The sequence below is a fragment of the Ylistrum balloti genome, unplaced genomic scaffold (genome assembly GCF_031769215.1).
Source record: "Ylistrum balloti isolate Yb309-2 unplaced genomic scaffold, AGI_CSIRO_Ybal_v1 Utg370120, whole genome shotgun sequence".
NCBI classification, from domain to species: domain Eukaryota; kingdom Metazoa; phylum Mollusca; class Bivalvia; order Pectinida; family Pectinidae; genus Ylistrum; species Ylistrum balloti.
In genome coordinates this window covers 1,276,444-1,297,223 of record NW_026782137.1, presented here as the reverse complement: position 1 = coordinate 1,297,223, position 20,780 = coordinate 1,276,444, and the positions used below count along the sequence as shown (strand labels likewise).

The 20,780-nt window shown below is 33.9% G+C and overlaps 1 protein-coding gene across 1 annotated transcript; it reads right to left on the bottom strand.

Moving 5' to 3' along the window:
• LOC132550321 (uncharacterized) lies at positions 1 to 20,696 on the bottom strand. The gene is made up of 18 exons (XM_060214366.1): positions 20,600 to 20,696; positions 20,291 to 20,350; positions 18,796 to 19,139; positions 17,153 to 17,288; positions 16,753 to 16,973; positions 16,026 to 16,158; positions 14,472 to 14,619; positions 14,082 to 14,236; positions 13,602 to 13,737; positions 12,339 to 12,584; positions 11,610 to 11,745; positions 9,207 to 9,252; positions 8,129 to 8,277; positions 7,490 to 7,711; positions 7,201 to 7,438; positions 6,718 to 6,824; positions 1,621 to 1,917; positions 1 to 810 (listed from the first exon to the last, which is right to left on the bottom strand). The coding sequence occupies exons 1-18, from the start codon at positions 20,694 to 20,696 to the stop codon at positions 1 to 3; spliced, it is 3,681 nt and encodes a 1,226-aa protein (XP_060070349.1).
• Between the last annotated feature and the right edge of the window lie 84 nt (positions 20,697 to 20,780).

Genomic DNA, 20,780 nt, shown 5'->3' with positions numbered 1-20,780 from the left:
CTAGAAATCCTGGTGTAGTTCAGGGAATTTTGAGTCCATCAACTGTAAAAATTTCTTTTTGCCACGATGTAGGCGTCTGATAGAGTCAGTCACATTCCTTTTAAACAGAGCACTTCCATTGTCAACATATTGCACACAGTGGTTCCGTGCTTCTTTCATCTCTTGCAGCACATATTCATATGAGCATCTGCCACAGGTACGAAGACGCTTTTGAAATCGCCTCTGATAGTTACCAATCAGATGCTCTCCTAAAACTTGTTTTGCACGGTCAAACAGGGGTCTTGACTTTTTCATTTCACTGAAGAATGAAACAAGCAACTGGGAGTCATTTCTGATAGTTTTGGCTAGATCATCCATGATTGTTGAAAATTGTGAGCCTTTCACAATATCATTACCATAGTTAGTACCAAACTTGCCACAATCTGAGATTTTCTCAAAAAACCACAGTAGATGAACACGAAGATCTACAGAGAATGTCTCCACCTCTTCATTGGATTCATTGCTTATTTCTCTCAGCCTTCTAAATGCCTGCTGTATCAAAAGGAACACATTTTCAGAAAATATATCTCCATATGGTAAAATGGAAGATTCCGATTCATTATGTTCGATTTTTGCCAAAAGTAGTAGTGCTGTTGGTGTGTAGTTCTTGTAGTTATAGATGACCTTTTGTAGTGCATCTTGCCTTAGAGCACGGTCATGGACAAATCTGAGGAATTCACTGCACTCCTCATCATGTTTATAGGGAGCCTCAAAGTACTTCAGCAACATGTCAATAATCTCCTTTGGAATATTGTCAACATCCTTCATAACCTAAAAACAAAAGAAGCAAGTAGACAATAACACTTCCTGTACCGCACTTTTGTATCTTTGATATACCATGTATATCTTATTTCACTTTGTACTCTAGATCTCGTTACATGAGGATCTTAGTCCTGTGTATTAAAATCACTATGTTGATAACCAGACATCACACTTTTAACAGCCAATCAGGGTGGTAGAATTTAGAATTTTGCACTAAGAACATTACAAAAACACACCCACTAAATGGTGTTAATAAGGAAACAAAGATGGCATTTCAATGTCAGTGCTAACCAAAATGTGATGTGGGTTTGACCTAATAAAACATTATATTTTAAAAGACAGCTATAACTTTGACATAATATTATGACAAAAGCTGAAAATTTCTTGCGGAGACCATCCCCCACCCTACACACAATTGTCAATCTTTAATGGAGTGGATCAAACTGAAGAAACTGAGGGGGTCAGCCATTTTTTCAATTTCAGAGAAACAATAGAATGAAAAATGACCTATGCCTGCATGGGAGATTTCAGGCTCTGTCAGATGGGCATGTATAGTATGAAGTGAAAAGAAATTTGATTTTAATTAAGATTGAAAAACTTCTAATGACTCCTATGTTTACCTTTACAAGTATCTCATCATCTTCTAGTTTGTTAAATAAAGAGCAAAAAAAAGGGAAAGAAGAAAAACTATGGTGAGAATTCTCTAGAAATAAAAATCAAAACAGACAATCAGATCAGTATTATGGCTAGTATGAAGGAACAGATGGACCAATTAATTACTTTAAAGTATCATAACCTTAAATGGGACTCTACGATTACCTGTATGATCTTCTTGAGATGCTCTGTGTGAAAGAAGAGACATAACTCCTGCCAGTCAGGAAGAATCAGGCTAAGAAATTCCAGATGAATGGGTAGGCCTACTTCCACAAATGAGGTACAAAGCATAGCCTTCTGTCCTGCCTCTGACTTGTTACAAAGCTTGACCAATCGCAGTAGAAATTTGATACAGGAGATTTTTTGCTCAAGCAATGTCAACTCTTTCTGGTAGTCCTTCAGTACATCGTAGATTAGACAGGCGTACTCCACATCATCAATACTTTCTATGAAGGCCAGGAACTGAATAAAATCATTCTTACAGATATAGTCATCATCTGAATGTTCATAATTACATTTCATGTGTGCTTTATTTTTTTGATAACAATAGCTCTCATGTTACCTAAAACAAGTATAAGACTACACTGGGTACGACAATATCCCCCCATGTCCAAAATTCCATAAAAGAAACTACCTGGGCACAATTTACAACAAAAATGTTTTGGACCATTTGGTTTCAAGGAAATGTTACATTTTAACATTCAGACACTTTCAGATCACTGGTCTGACAAGTCTATATACACTATCAGAGACATGAAACAACACAGAAACAGTGAAACGGATATATTTGTTATTTGTTTCCATGGTAACTATAAAACTTTTAACTCCAAACTCTAGCGGCTTCCCTAGGGCTGCTTTGTGCCAAGTTTGGTCAAAATCCATCCACTGGTTCTTGAGAAGTAGTCATTTAATGAAGGTTTTTACATATGGCCCCTTTTATGGAAATTTATTTAATTTGAGTTTATACACAACATATCGTCATCCTTATTTGCTGGCTGGTGTGTGTAAGCATGGGTGTATAGGTTATAAATTGATGTAGGTTATTAGTACAGACTTATTACTGACGGTAGATATTAGTTTGTTTACACTTATGTAGGGTGTCTAAATTTAGTATGACGTATAAGTTCACGTGATCAGAATCAACCAGTGAGAGCAGTTGTTTGTAAGAGAGAGAAAAGTGTTGAAAGTGTAGAGAGAAGCAGCACGTGGGCAGGTTTTTAGTGGCATTGGACAGTTATAAAACTTTCCCACCCACCATCCCCGTACATCACCCTTGCTTTGTATATATTTCTTAGTATTTTCAAAGCCATTGTTTAATTTTACATTTTGTTAAGAACATGTATTTGGGCTACTCATCATGTTTTTGTTGATGGCTATTCCCAATCTTTTTTGCATATGTATTTGTGTGAGTGTTTACCTGGTATGTTACAAATTTAATGATGTATTATTTTAGTCATATAAGCTGTTTATAGGTTACATTGTGTAAGTTTTCAAGGAAATGTTACATTTTAACATTCAGACACTTTCAGATCACTGGTCTGACAAGTCTATATACACTATCAGAGACATGAAACAATACAGAAACAGTGAAACGGATATATTTGTTATTTGTTTCCATGGTAACTATAAAACTTTTAACTCTAAAATGTCTGACCGCAAAAGCCACATCTTGCTGGCACTAGCTAGTGTGCCACATTTTGTTATGATATGCACAACCATTTCTGAGTTGTAGTCTGTGAACTATTTGTTAAGTTTGTTTGGAAAGATTTAGATTACATGGACTGCATAATTAAAGGTAATAAAATTGATAAGAAACCAAATGCCACTTGCTTAAAACATCACATACTTATACCTGTAATACAAGTTTTACAGTGTTGTTGTTTACCTTTAATAAAACTATTAGTGTTGTTGTTTACATTTAATAAAACTGTTAGAGTGTCATTGTTTACCTTTACTACAACTGTTACAATGTTGTTATATACCATTAATACAACTGTTACAGTGTCGTTGTTTACCATTAATACAATTGTTAGTGTTGTTGTTTACCATTAATACAACTGTAAGAGTGTTGTTGTTTATCATTAATACAACTGTTACAGTGTTGTTATTTATCATTAATACAACTGTTACAGTGTTGTTATTTACAATTAATACAACTATTAGTGTTGTTGTTTACAATTAATACAACTGTTACAGTGTTGTTGTTTACCATTAATACAACTGTTACAGTGTTGTTGTTTACCTTCAATAAAATTATTAGTGTTGTTGTTTACATTTAATAAAACTGTTACAATGTTGCTATTTATCATTAATACAACTGTTACAGTGTTGTTATTTATCACTAATACAACTGTTACAGTGTTGTTATTTATCATTAATACAACTGTTACAGTGTCGTTGTTTCCATTAATACAACTGTTCAATGTTGTTGTTTACTTTTAATACAATTGTTACAGTGTTGTTATTTACAATTAATACAACTATTAGTGTTGTTGTTTACAATTAATACAACTGTTACAGTGTTGTTGTTTACCATTAATACAACTGTTACAGTGTTGTTATTTACAATTAATACAACTATTAGTGTTGTTGTTTACAATTAATACAACTGTTACAGTGTTGTTGTTTACCATTAATACAACTGTTACAGTGTTGTTGTTTACCTTCAATAAAAGTATTAGTGTTGTTGTTTACATTTAATAAAACTGTTACAATGTTGCTATTTATCATTAATACAACTGTTACAGTGTTGTTATTTATCACTAATACAACTGTTACAGTGTTGTTATTTATCATTAATACAACTGTTACAGTGTCGTTGTTTCCATTAATACAACTGTTCAATGTTGTTGTTTACTTTTAATACAATTGTTACAGTGTTGTTATTTACAATTAATACAACTATTAGTGTTGTTGTTTACAATTAATACAACTGTTACAGTGTTGTTGTTTACCATTAATACAACTGTTACAGTGTTGTTATTTACAATTAATACAACTATTAGTGTTGTTGTTTACAATTAATACAACTGTTACAGTGTTGTTGTTTACCATTAATACAACTGTTACAGTGTTGTTGTTTACCTTCAATAAAAGTATTAGTGTTGTTGTTTACATTTAATAAAACTGTTACAATGTTGCTATTTATCATTAATACAACTGTTACAGTGTTGTTATTTATCACTAATACAACTGTTACAGTGTTGTTATTTATCATTAATACAACTGTTACAGTGTCGTTGTTTCCATTAATACAAATGTTCAATGTTTTTGTTTACTTTTAATATAATTGTTACAGTGTTGTTATTTACAATTAATACAACTATTAGTGTTGTTGTTTACAATTAATACAACTGTTACAGTGTTGTTGTTTACCATTAATACAACTGTTACAGTGTTGTTATTTACAATTAATACAACTATTAGTGTTGTTGTTTACAATTAATACAACTGTTACAGTGTTGTTGTTTACCATTAATACAACTGTTACAGTGTTGTTGTTTACCTTCAATAAAATTATTAGTGTTGTTGTTTACATTTAATAAAACTGTTACAATGTTGCTATTTATCATTAATACAACTGTTACAGTGTTGTTATTTATCACTAATACAACTGTTACAGTGTTGTTATTTATCATTAATACAACTGTTACAGTGTCGTTGTTTCCATTAATACAACTGTTCAATGTTTTTGTTTACTTTTAATATAATTGTTACAGTGTTGTTATTTACAATTAATACAACTATTAGTGTTGTTGTTTACAATTAATACAACTGTTACAGTGTTGTTGTTTACCATTAATACAACTGTTACAGTGTTGTTATTTACAATTAATACAACTATTAGTGTTGTTGTTTACAATTAATACAACTGTTACAGTGTTGTTGTTTACCATTAATACAACTGTTACAGTGTTGTTGTTTACCTTCAATAAAATTATTAGTGTTGTTGTTTACATTTAATAAAACTGTTACAATGTTGCTATTTATCATTAATACAACTGTTACAGTGTTGTTATTTATCACTAATACAACTGTTACAGTGTTGTTATTTATCATTAATACAACTGTTACAGTGTCGTTGTTTCCATTAATACAACTGTTCAATGTTTTTGTTTACTTTTAATACAATTGTTACAGTGTTGTTATTTACAATTAATACAACTATTAGTGTTGTTGTTTACAATTAATACAACTGTTACAGTGTTGTTGTTTACCATTAATACAACTGTTACAGTGTTGTTATTTACAATTAATACAACTATTAGTGTTGTTGTTTACAATTAATACAACTGTTACAGTGTTGTTGTTTACCATTAATACAACTGTTACAGTGTTGTTATTTACAATTAATACAACTATTAGTGTTGTTGTTTACAATTAATACAACTGTTACAGTGTTGTTGTTTACCATTAATACAACTGTTACAGTGTTGTTGTTTACCTTCAATAAAATTATTAGTGTTGTTGTTTACATTTAATAAAACTGTTACAATGTTGCTATTTATCATTAATACAACTGTTACAGTGTTGTTATTTATCACTAATACAACTGTTACAGTGTTGTTATTTATCATTAATACAACTGTTACAGTGTTGTTATTTATCATTAATACAACTGTTACAGTGTCGTTGTTTCCATTAATACAACTGTTCAATGTTTTTGTTTACTTTTAATATAATTGTTACAGTGTTGTTATTTACAATTAATACAACTATTAGTGTTGTTGTTTACAATTAATACAACTGTTACAGTGTTGTTGTTTACCATTAATACAACTGTTACAGTGTTGTTATTTACAATTAATACAACTATTAGTGTTGTTGTTTACAATTAATACAACTGTTACAGTGTTGTTGTTTACCATTAATACAACTGTTACAGTGTTGTTGTTTACCTTCAATAAAATTATTAGTGTTGTTGTTTACATTTAATAAAACTGTTACAATGTTGCTATTTATCATTAATACAACTGTTACAGTGTTGTTATTTATCACTAATACAACTGTTACAGTGTTGTTGTTTACCATTAATACAACTGTTACAGTGTTGTTATTTATCATTAATACAACTGTTACAGTGTCGTTGTTTCCATTAATACAACTGTTCAATGTTGTTGTTTACTTTTAATACAATTGTTTCAGTGTTGTTGTTGTTTATCTTTAATACAACTGTTACAGTGTTGTTGTTGTTTATCTTTAATAAAACTGTTACAGTGTTGTTGTTTAACTTTGAAACAACTGTTCAATGTTGTTACTTACCTTTGACACAACAGTATTGTTGTTTTCTTTGTTGTCAACAAAACCAGAGAATATACTCTTGATGATCAAAGTCCATCTACTCTTCATATCATCATCGTTCGTTGTGTCTGCAAGGAATTCATTTCAAGATAAATTGAAGAGAAACTCTATTATTTCTGAAGCAAGATTCTTGAGTGATACATATACAATATACCACAAATCCTTGTCTCTGATATCTACCAATATGGCACTTTGGACAGCAAAAAGATGGAGAGATGCATAATCACAGATTGCTTCAGTGCATCTGTGTAAGTTCATCTATGTATAGCCCTAATAATGCTACATATTCATTACAAAAGTTAATTTCTGGTATGGTTCAATATGTGAACCCATCATACAGTACTTCAACACTGGATTTTGGTTTACGGTCATGGTCTTTAAAAGTGTTGTAAAGGATGCCACTAAATTTGTAATTTTTGATACAAGACAAAAAAAGACACTTACCAAAAGGATTTTCTGGTATAGTAAGCTTCTTCAATGGACACGTGCTGAGACAAGCCCCCTCTAATGATAACATCTGTGCAGTCTTATCACTTAATAGGGAATCCTGTATTAAGAAGCTGAGCAATCCTACGGCGTAATGATCACCATAGAAACTAGCCTGGTGCTCTTGGAGTGCTGAAGTGTACTTCTGAACAGCCTGCTCCTGGTAGGTCTGTATGGTACAATCACAGTCTGAAAGCTTGATGTTTAAATCCTGCATTACACTTGCAGTGTAATTTATGTCTGAAACCTTAAAGTATGACTCTTGTATCTTCTTGTCAAGGAATACCAGCCAGCTGTAATCTTTGACTGATATAGTGTCCTCTTGTGCTATTGCTCTGAATCTGCCAAGCTCCATAGCACGGAAAGTAGCATCCAGAATTACTGGAAATCCATCAAGTCCGAGACTGAGTAGGTCTTCCAATTGGTACAGTGTGTAGCAGACAAACAGAAGACCATAGGATATCTGAGCCTACAAATAAAATAAAAGGAAATGAGTATAATCTCTGCTTCCTTTGAAAGTCAAATTATACAATGGTTTACTAAATACATGTTGAAAGAAAATGTGCATGTAATGTCTGTCAAGTGTTAACCAATATCAAAACACATGCATTATACATTATAATCCATCTATATACTAATCTTATCTTGAAAGCAACAGCAAAATAGAATCAGTGACATGGCAATAACGTCAATAAATAGCAACAGAATCTCTTGTCTGTCAACTAGATCTGAGCATTGTAATTTTGTTAAGATAATTAATGGGAAAAAACAGTTCATTACTTGATACTGACATGGCATTTCACAATTAAACACTAACTTTGCTAAAAATAATTGAGTGCCTGAACTTCAAAAAATCTAATTTCCAGACATGCCCATAGAATCTCACCTTTGTCATGCCTTCCATATCAATCTCCATAGTTTCTAAACGAGGTACAGAACACAGTTTCTTCTTTGGTCTATTTTTCTGTTTACGTATCCGCTTTTTTGCATAGAAAACCGATTCATTCTCTGATTCATCAGTTTCTGAGGATGAGACTGAAACCAACAACAATAAATTAATCAGTGTCAGATTTATGTTATAAAAACCACTTTTTCTACGAAGCAGAACTAAAAGTCAAATACAAACAATAACAAAAAAATGGGAATATAAAGCATAAAAAACACCCCACAAACACTCTTTTATTGCGCATTTTCCAATGTCTATTTGAATGTCCTTCTCACTTAAGCTGTTGAAATGGTTGGATCGGTTGAATCAGAGAGAATAATGATAAGTACAGATCAACACAAAGGCTGTTGAATTTTTGGCAAAATCAGTGGGAGAATGCCAGTGGTATTAAATAGAAACAAACTGAGTGAATATCATTTTTTTCAGAATCCTTGTGTAAAATAGGGAGCTCTTATTATAATGTTTCTAGCATCTGGTACAAGTGCATTTGGACATTATCATTTAGGTTACATGAAAGTGATCTCAATAAAGTTTGCAAAATCATGAGTTGTCTCCCTTGAATTATGCTCGATTGCTATAGCAAGTTTTCATTTCCAATTCTTCTATATTTCATTTTATCACTCAGTGAACTGTTCCATTTTCTATCAACAAATCACATAACAACATAATCTCTGTACAACAGTAGTACTTTGCAGTTGTCATAAATCCAATCATTATGTAATTACTGGAGGAAAAAAGAACTGTAAAGAGCTGAAATTAAGCTTAGAAGTATATCAATTTGGAGATTTTTGTTTACTTTTCCTAGAAATAAAAGTGACATTGTGATAAACAAGTTTCATATCTATGCCATTTACACTATCATGGAAACTATCAAACTGATCATCAATATTTAGACATGTCTTTTAAAGAATTATGATTTAACAACAGCTATCTAGATCCTAAATATCCCTGGTAATGAATTTTAATCCAGGAAAAAAATTTGAATGTCTTCTGAGTGACTATCAACATGGTAACATACCTTCACTGGAAATCTCCTGCACTTTGTTACAACCAATGACGGAAAACTGAAACAAAAAGTTTGTAATGTCCATAATAAATTGTCACTCAAATTCTAACAGATGGTCCCTGGAATCTTGAGTCTCAGAAATACAAAATATTTTGTATGGTCAAACTGTAAATTTTTATATATTCGATACGCATATCATATGTTAAAAACAAACCAATGAATAATCTGATGCCGAATTATTATCCATCTTAGCTTTAATTCTACTACTTCTGATTGTAAACAACATAAAATTATCAATGATCAGACATTCTTTTAAAACTTCTATGTACTGATGTGAAAAATTCTGTTCAGGATGATCTGGGTTTTCTCAGACATCTACCGGAAGCTGTGGATAAGGATGCACTGGTAGTAACATTTGATGTCATCGACCTGTACACCAATATCACTGTTAGAATTAGAACTGAAGGCAGTTGAATATCAAATAGGAAAACACCCAGAAAAAAGGAAAAAAGATTTGAAAAGAAATTTGTATTGGAAGCCATGGCAATAATTCTGAGAAACGATACATTTACATTTAATAAGGAACAGCAACAGGTATTAAGATAGTGCCAATGTATGCTGCACTTACACTTGGCTACTTAGAAATTATACTATATGATAAAACTAAAGAATTTTGAGAAGATTTTGTAATATTTTTAGCAGAAAATCGGAAGAAATTTTTTAAGTTGGCTGTTTCATCATTTGGATATACACAAGTGTATGCTTACTAGAATCCAAAAAATTAATGAATACCCTTGATCCGGATATAAAAATTAATGATGGAAGTCAAAGATTATCAAATCCCATTTTAAGACATACCAGTGATAAAGCCAATATGAAAGTATTACTATAGATATCTACCACAAACCAATGGAAACGTCAATATTTACATTTTGGATCTTGCCATCCGAGACGCACAAAACATGCGATCCTGTACAACTTGGCACGAACTATCGTTAGCATTGCGAGCGAACAACAGGTCAGAGAGGAACATCTCACAAATTCAAAGATGTATTAAAAACTACAGCATTACTCCCATAGAAAAATAGAAGACATGATAAAAAGAGCCAAAGAACTAAACAGGGCAGTATTGCTACAACCCAGAGAAAAAGAAAAAGCTAGCTTACTAATTTATTCAATTTGTATCAACACAGAATCCAAGAATAACAAGAAGCCCAAAGGACCTTAACGGTCACCTGAGGAATATATGTCAATAATCTTGGGATTTTAAATTGTTGCAAAAATGTAACAAGACTTGTGCAGGACCATGTGTAAAACATCTGTACCAAGTTTGATCATGACCCACCCAATGGTTCTTGAGAGGAAGTCCATAATGTCTTAGCCAAACAGAGGCCAGGGTGGCCATCTTGGATTTTGAATCGCCCCAAAAAGTTAGAACACTTGCCTGGACCTTGTGTAGAACATTCGTATCAAGTTTCCCCTTTTCCCCCCTCCTGGGACCCCTATTGGGGCCACGCCCTTTTTCTTCGCAAACTTATAGCGGCTTCCCTAGGGCTGCTTTGTGCCAAGTTTGGTCAAAATCCACCCACTGGTTCTTGAGAAGTAGTCATTTAATGAAGGTTTTTACATATGGCCCCTTTTACACCCCTTATGGGCCCCAAAGGGGACATTATCTCTTTTTTCATCATAATTTCATATGTCCTTCACTAAGGGATGCTTTCTACCAAATTTGGTTGAAATTGGTCAAAGTTGAATTTTTGACCCTTTTGAGTGCCCCTAGTGGGAGCCGTTTTTGACCCGATGCCATAAGAACCCTAAATATCAAATAGGAACTTAATCTGACTGTTGGTTCATGAGAAGAAGATTTTTAAAGATTTACCTAATTTAACCCCTTTTTTCCCCCTCCTGGGGCCCCTATTGGGGCCACACCCTTTTTCTTCGCAAACTTGAAGCGGCTTTCCATGGGAATGCTTTGTGCCAAGTTTGGTCAAAATCCATTCAGTGGTTCTTGAGAAGAAGTCGAATATGTGAAAAGTTAACGACGCACGACGACAGACAAATCATGATGGCAATAGGTCACCATGAGCCTTCCGCTCAGGCGACCTAAAAAAGTACTTTCAAATATTTTTCAGTATTTTATAAAGTTTTATCAGACAATCATATATCAAGGAAAGAGAAAGAAAAGTATTTTATAAAAGCATTTAATTATAAACTAAATTGTCTTACCTAAAATTATCAGAGCTGTAACTATATTATCTCCCGTGTCAATATGACGTCACTATTAAACTGTAATTCATGACGTCACATTTCGTATCTATGTAAAACATCTGAAGAAGAGATGAAAGATAATTTGTTTTACAACTTTTCCAGTTTTCCAGTCTTTTACCTATTGTATATATACATACTAATAAATACCTGTCTAGACAAGTTCAACAACTTCCTCAATATGACCACTCCTAAATTGTACAGCTTTTTGTCCATTTTTTTTGTTCCAAAGTGCATCAAGGCCTCAAACCGCAATAACATAACAGGAAGATGTTCCTCGTATGATCTAAAATATAGACATTATGTTTAGGACTCACAATGCTCTGTGTAACATATATCAGTAAATCCCTACATCCTCATCATAGACTCTAATAACAAACAATTATGTCTACATCTTACAGACATAGGATTTTTCGGTTGTGTATAAAAGAATTTATTCCAGTACTAAACTGTCACACCTTAACCAAATTGTTTCTTCAAATATGGTACTTACCAAAAGCATCCCAGAGGTCTACTGAAAGAACTGCAAACTATTGTTGAGGCTTTCTAAACATTCTAACTTATTTCTGTAATAAGCCTATGCTTGATGACATGCTCATCACTATAAGAGACTTACATGGTAAGTGGTATGACATGCCTGTCACTATAAGAGACTTACATGGTAAGTGGTATGACATGCCTGTCACTATAAGAGACTTACATGGTAAGTGGTATGACATGCCTGTCACTATAAAAAACTTACATGGTAAGTGGTATGATATGCCTGTCACTATAAGAGACTTACATGGTAAGTGGTATGACATGCCTGTCACTATAAAAAACTTACATGGTAAGTGGTATGATATGCCCATAATAAGATACTTGCTATAGGATACTTACGTGGTAAGTGGTTTTTGTCTCCCACACAGTAGATCCTCCAGAGAATCGGGAGGTTCAGGGATCAGACTTGCACACACAGGCTGGTAGAAAGGTGCCCGTCGAGAAGCTCCCAGAATACCCTCTGAACTGTTGTCATGGTAACTCATGCAAGTACCTGTTATGTAATTCTCCAGTGGGATTGAACCAAAGTCTGACCATTCTGAAGCTATTACAAACTCATCAGAATTGTCCATGCTGTGGATGATACTAAAAAGACAAAACCAGAATTGTACTGTATAAGGACAACCTTAATGAAGTAGACTGTTGTAAATTGAAATCATTATGGGTAGCGAAACTTGTTTAATCAGACATCATTTTGGAACAGAATAACAGTTAGAATAGAAAGGATCTCAGTTAAGAGGCCTAGCGGCCTTGATGGTCACCTGAGATAAGCAATATTGAATATAAAGGTTAAAGGTTAGTTATCAAGTGTCATGAAACAGAAATTGTGACACTGAATATAGACAGGGTCAATACATACATACCATCAAAACTGTCATCCTATACTAATAGTTCTTATCAAGTTATTTCCAGTGGGAAATAACCAACGTTTAGCCCAAAAATGCAATCTGACACTGTTTGGCCCCGCCTATCACCCCTGGGAATCAGTCAGGATCAAAATGAGCATACCGTGAAGTCGTCATCCTTCATTCATAATTCATTCATAATTCTAACCAAGTTTGAAATATTTCCAAAGGAAATTTAACAAATAATGCTCAAAAATCTAGTTTTCCAATGTAAACTATAGTAAACTTATCCCACTTCCATCAAGGAAATGCAAGATACTGGGGCCATGACATTCACAATTTTGGTAAAGCACGTTAAGATACTTTCATTCATGAAGAGTTTTTGATTCTACCATACCTGGATCTTGAGAAAACAAAATTTGAAATCAGAGTCAATTTGACCCCTTTTGGCTCAGGACCCTGGGGGGAAGGGAACTGTATAATTTCAGTTCATCTTAGGACACGGAAGGTTTCTGCAAAATTTCATTGAAATCATCTTGGGATACAGAAGGTTTCCGTAAAATTTCATTGAAATCGGATCAGGGGTTTGGGTAGATTGTCATGATTGAACTGAAGTGTATGTCTCCTGAAGACATGCAGCAATAGATTGCTATGACTCAAACAGTATGTATTAGAAAATTTTACTACAATTACATTCAAAATTTTAAAAATTGAAATAGGATGTATTTCTAATTCTACAAATACTTTGTGTACAGACCTGTTGATATCAATTGCAGCTTGGACAAGATCTTCACAGATCTGCCCTTTGAAACTGGCAACAAAACAGGTAAAGAGCCTCTCAATGTCATGAAACAGACGATTGATACACATTGATTGTCTCTGGGTGTTGATTTCTGTAAATACAAGTAGCGGATTCATCAAACACATCACACTATGGAAGAAAAATCCCAGTTCTGATGATCAAGATACATTTTACTTATATCTATCTAAATTGATAAATACTAGTATTAAAATGCAGAGTTTAGAATGTAAAAGATGAAAAATTTTCTTTGAAAAAGGGAAAAATTCAGATGACAACAAAAGTTTGATTGATAAATTGTCACCTTGTAATGATCCTAGTTTTCTTTGTGACATTTGATTTACAATATCTAATTTGTGATATCTGATGAGGCAGTTTTGAAACAACTGAAAAACAATTTGAACAGTATCACAGGGTTAAAAAGCGCTGAGACTTAACCATTAAGTGTGCTGTTGGCCATGTTGATGAGCACTCTCCCTGCAGAGTCGATTTCTGCACTGCCAATTAGTTCTGCTACCTTTTGGAAGTAACAGCGGTAGATCTGTGTCTTGGCTTTCTCGTCAAAGTTACATGTGTCAGGGTATCGGATACTGCTTAGTCTGACAGGAAAATCATTACAGATTTAATTGGAGTCTATAGATACACGGTATCAAAGAAATAAATGTTAAGTACACTGTATACTAAAGTTAGACAATTATAATCTGTAATAGTTACCTTTCTCAGGTAAAATTTGAAGAAGTACAAACAAACCAATGGTAAACTTTATATGTGGGTTACTTGGGTTAAATGGAGCTGTAACTACTTCAAAAACAGGATAACTAAATATACCTGACCCTCTGTATATCATCCCTGAAGTCCTGGTCGAGTTGGGTCAGTGTCAGATCAACGGCTGGTTTCTGGTCAGGACAGATACCAAATGTTGGATCAGGTGCACCCTGCATTTGATTAATCTCTGATCTAGAGTCTCTTATAGTATCTAAAAACAAAATGTAACTATGTAACATCAGTTGGAAGAAAACTAGCAGTTGTTAAGACATAAGTTTTCAACCAAATTTGAATTAGATTAGACTGTAATTATGCCATGAAGAGTCAGTGACCTTGACTTTTGTTCAAGTAAGAATAATCCCATTCCTGCTTGTTGTCCCTCCCTGATTTAGAAGAATTCCCCTATGTTAGAACAGTTCCCCTATGTTAGAAGAATTCCCCTATGTTAGAAGTGTTCCCCTATGTTAGAAGAATTCCCCTATGTCAGAAGAATTCCCCTATGTTAGAAGAATTCCCCTATGTCAGAAGAATTCCCCTATGTTAGAAGAATTTCAATAAAGTTGTTCACAATTGCTACTTTTGCTGTTGTATTTATTGGGCAAAAAAGCCCATGGCTGGTAATAAGCCCAAATTTATCTATCGCAGATGAGTGAAAATGCTGACAATAAACCTAACTCCACTTGGAATTTTGTCAAATTGGGCATTTGTATATGAAGATACATGACTTTAACTCCATGATTCATAGTTCTATGGTAAGGATTAAATGTTTACATTTTGTCACACTGGATCATTAGCAGCAAAGTACAAAGCAGTTTATGATCCTGGGACGAGGCTATGTAGCATGATTATCTTTGCCTTGTCATGCATAGCATAAACATACAGCTGTAAAGTTGTAGGGAAGTGATTTGAACAGTTTCCTAGTTATGACCCAAGGAATCAGTAGTAGGGTATTTAGTGAGGATGACAGCATAGAAATTGGGTCCTCAGTTTCAATAATCAGAGAAGAAATGTGTTTGGATCTTTTATTCATGAGATGGTATCATTCAGTTAATATCCTAATGGTCAAGTTCCCTTGGACAAAGCTCCAATGTTATACTGGTAGCATGATGATGCTAGGCTCTTTAGCATACCAAACAGTGATTTTGTCTCACTTCATCATCCTGGGTGGTCCGAGACCCTCGATTTGTACAATTTTGGTTCATCATCACGTAAAATTGCTTCTTTTTTCCAACCAGTAGTTGACAATCAACAACCATGATATATTTGACATAAAGTAACATATATGGCCACACGACCCTATTTTTTTCACCTTGCCCCTTATCTCCCTGGCCTGGTGGTGGGAAGAAACATGGTCATGAGTCCCTCAATTTGTGTATTTCAAATCATTACCTATGGATATGTAAACCAAATATGGTTTATATTCCATCTAAATCTTCCCGGGGATAGTTTACTTAAAGCAATATGTCTATGCATAGCTATCAGTTTTGGTGCATTTAATGGGAACTTCATCCTTTACATCAAATGAACTAAACTAAGACAAATGCATGCAGCTAGTGCCATATATCAAACAGGTGAGTATGACAATGATTTAAAATGGTACTGAACCTTTTGACTTACCCATGTGTTTGAAGACACGACAGATAATTCCACCAGGGTCTTCACTGATGGCATAATGAAGTAACTTTTGCATCTGGTCTCTGCTAAGGGTGGACAACACTTCTGTGACAGGTGCATGTACATTGAACAGGAACTAAAACACCAAGAAGACACTAATATTGCAGGCAGGCTTGTTTGTTTACTAGGTTTATTGCCCTGTCAACAGCCAGTGTCATTTTGAGGTAGGGTGCCCATATAGGAGAGGGAGGGGGGGGGCACTGATAACTAATGTAGATACAACTTTAAGACTGAAAAGCAACATGCAAGTGAATAGTGATCTGGAAACAACAACATCAAGAGGACTTATCATAAAACAGGTAAACAACATATTACTTGAACTGGGGTGTGTACAGGAGCATGTAAAGTGATCTGGACAGGACAACATCAACTACATGCATATAGCTGTACTAGAAAAGGCATAGATATTAATGTTATCTCTTACAATAATCTTTTCAATTATCTAATTATGTGTTATGTTCATTGTTTTGAAGACTTCTGAGCCACTGTTGGTAGCGTTCTGTTCCATATTGATAAGTGTTACTGATACAGTACACTGGGCCATGTGTGCAATGATTGCCCTCTTAAAAGTGAAAGACAAATATTCAAAAAGTAATTTCTAACAAATTGACATCCATAGTAATTTGGTATGGTATGCATGTTACTTCTGTTTCTTCCAAGGGAGCCCTACCTTGTCAGAATTACGTATTCTGTAGATTACCACAGCAACAATATGTCGACACCAGATCACCTTTGGGCAGAGGCTACAAGTTGACGCAGTCACTTTTTGCTTCTCAAATGAAACTGTAACTTTGGCATCTTCCATCTTGGATTTGGTGGTAATAGTAGTAGAGTCACTTGCCTCAGATGTTAAAAACACAGGCTTCGATAATATGGCTGATATCATAAACCCTGAAATTTTGAAAGAAAAAAACATTAATCTCATTTTTCATCTCATTACACTTCCTTACATTCAAAGGAGGGGTGGGGTAAATCAATACCATGTAAGGGAGTTTGTATAACTTACTGGCAACCCAACAGGTGCATCATTAACTATTTATCCTTTTGATATCATTCTATCATCAACTTACCAACTTGTGCAATTTCTATGATACGCTTTTCCTCGATTAGTGTCTCCCCATCCCTCCAATCATCCTCTTTGTAATGTGCCAGCTTAACATAGATCTTCACACTGCTTTCACTTTGGGGAAATGCCCAATAGGCTACCTGGGAAGACAAACATTAGTATAGTGTGATGCTGGTTTACATTACATAATTAACTTATGTAATTATTGCGCAATAAATCCAGGGGAAACAACAAAATATTCTGAAACAGAAACTGAAAACATATCAGATTGTGGGCTTATTGCAGGGCAATGACAAAACATATTTTGTGTAATTTTACATAATATTGAATAATAGTATGTAAAGGTAGGCTTGTTAACAAACATGGGCACATTGACAGACCAATACAGTATGAGTATGTCAAACTGCCAGTGTTAGATCATTTAGCTAATCAGCCAATCACATTATAGAAGTCACCTATGTAATATTTCTGCATATGACACCACTGAAGTAGGCTTGCAAGAACAAGAGGCCCATGGTCCTTAATGGTCATCAGACTATAAAGACCTATGTATGAAAGAGGCAAAATAGGCCTAAAATATTGCTCATTTACTCTACAATTTACATAGAAGACAATGTTGGCTCATCAAGACATTTTCTGCAAACTTGAACTAGAGAGTTGGTCCAATATCAGCACCCTGGGCCTTTTTGGTTATTGAGAACAAGTCATTTAAACATTTTTTTCACATTTGATACCTGTGACCTTGAAAGTGGGTCAACATCATTCATATTGATTAAGTTGATAGTCCTTCATCTTAGCATGCTACAGGCCTCATATCATCATCCTTGGCCTTTTGGTTATTGAGAAGAAGTCATTTAAAGATTTTAATATATTTGATCCCTGTGACCTTTCAAGCCAATCAAGGTCATTCTTATTAACTTGGGGTCAAATCAAATTTCCGTATTTAAGAACTGATAGTTCTCACCTAATGATGCATCAGACCAAATTTGGTTGAAATCAATCCAGGCATGAAGGAGGAGTAGGGTTTTAAAGAAAAAGTTTATGCATGCCGATGGAAGAAGCACAATGCATATAGGTCATCTTGACCCTTCTGGTTAGATGACCTATAAAAACTTCTAAGACTTGTTTCATTAAGTCTCATATGAAATGTATGCTCATTTATATTATAATATATATGTATTAGTAAAACTAATGATTATGTCTTTTTATTTATATCAAGGAATCTAAAAATTGTTAAATTTTTGAAAGTGTTTTCGAAATGTAAATATACAAGAAATAATGTGTATTCCTATAGGAAAGAAAAGACCATTTTAACAAAAGAGCAGCATAGATATGCAGTGACACATGGGAAATGATTAAAAGCCAGTGATCAAAGAAGATAGGAGCTGCATAAAAAGTTATACATCCTAGAATTTTAGATGAAATAACTCTATTTCTGTTTATTTAAACACCATTCTTTATTTATATCATATATCTTTTTAATTGATTTACCACTTAGGAACAATCAATGTTAGTTAAATGTCACAGAGGTTAAGCCAATAGGGCAAAATGGTTCTATTCCAAAGGAAATCTGCACAGAAACCAATTACTCATTGTCCTTTTACTTCTAAAAACATACAAACAGGAAGTCTTAATTGCATACAGTACCTTCTTAATCATATCTTCATCCAAAGGAGGGTTATGATCTTCTAGAAATTGACAAGGATAATGTCCACCAGTTACTTTGGCTGCTAAAAAGGAAAGAGGCAGTACTGTGGACTTTTTGAAAAGATTACTTGTGTCTCCTGACGGGACCGGTGAGGTTGAATTTGACCGGTTGATGTTGACCTGAGAGGACCTTTCCGAACAGTCATCACAATCACTGCCATACAGACTGTCAAAGACATCCTCTGACTCCGATTCATGATCTGTAACATTTTTCAAAAATAAAGCAAAAATTGAAAAAAAGATGTTGAAGTGTGAAACGACTTTAAACTCTTCAGTAGGCAAATCTATATTGATGATGTAATTGCTAAAGGCAATGTCTGAAGACTTCTGAAGCTATTCTAAATGGGCTGCCAAATTTCATTTTTCAAAAAATTAACTACTAGGAAAAATGCACTACAATGCAAAATTTATGATTTGAATCAACCAGGACTTTGGCTCAATACTATTCATTCACCAATGCGAAATGACCATATCTTTGGAAGCCAATTCATGATCCTAACACAATCAAAACCGATTATAACCTTGAAAGTTTGAAGATGCAGGACTTCTTGTATATGTATCTAGTACGGTACCTGTTGGATCTCTACCTCTACAACTTTTTGAGGGTTGGGGTGGGGTATATAAACCAATCATGTCTGTCTCGCTTTGTTGTGGGGCATATATATAGTTGTATACCCATCATATCTTTCTGCTTCATTGCATTACATCAAATTGAACTACATGAAATTGAACTGCATCCCATTTTAAATCATTATCACCACTCTTTTCTTGAAGAATCTTGATAACACTTTATGCAAAGGTAAGTCAGTAGAATTGTATTTCATGGTTTAAGGTCACCATTAGTCTATAACATTTGTGTGGGAGTGGGGGCATTAATGTTTTTCGACATTTTCTAGTTTATTCTACTTACAGCATCCTAAACAAGAAAATACTGTAAAAATATTTTTTTAACAATTAAGAAGACATATATGAGACAAGGTTTTTATTCCAAATCTTTCTGGTCCACAGCCTTTATTTGGCTGTATAAAATGGCACATCATTTGCTTGCTTTTTTGTTGGGTTTATTGTGATGTGAACAGCCAGATAGGTGGTTATCCAAGTGGTAGCTGTTATATGGGAAGGCATGAAGTTTACATTTTATCTTGATGTATACTGTCCATGAATAAGTGACCATTGTTACTAAGGCACCAAAAAGTCAATCATCTCAGTAACTGTTTATCGAACTTAATCTAAATCCATCTCTTATGTTCTAGGATGATTGTTTGATCAGGGACGTATAATACAGATACGTCCCTGGTTTGATGAACAAAATATATTAAGTTGTTATAAATCATACTCATTCCATGTGCAATATATATGTATATGTATATTTACATATTTTTACGTAAAATTTTACATAATAAGGAAGCAAAAACTTTTTCGCAATCAGACTCACCATCCATTCCCTGAGTCTGCGATCTATCTGAAATGTTTCTCCAGTTCTTTGTCTCGGATTCTATAGACAGAATTTTACAATACAAAGAATTTTCGATAAATCTTATTTTAAATATGTCGTAATTTCCAGGAAATGCGCATGGTTTTTACAAGGAAGTATAACGTGATTTTTTGTTAACACAATCAGCCGTGTTTACGTATTACGCAGCAATATTTATTTCACGAAAAAAATATTTGGATGTATATATTTAAATCATTAAAGCATATCAAACTAATAAGAGGTGTTTAAAATTGACAGGAAAAATCATACCACTGTCTGACACGACGTTGTGTATCTGGATGTGGCTGTGACAGAGTCTCCGAAGTCGTTTGTTCTGCTTTAGAGCAAAACGTGACAGACCTGCCATTTTTCTTGTTTACATCGATTGATGACGTCATATGGCGCCAAGTATAATTTTTTATCGCATCGCTTTAATTTTGCACGTCAATAG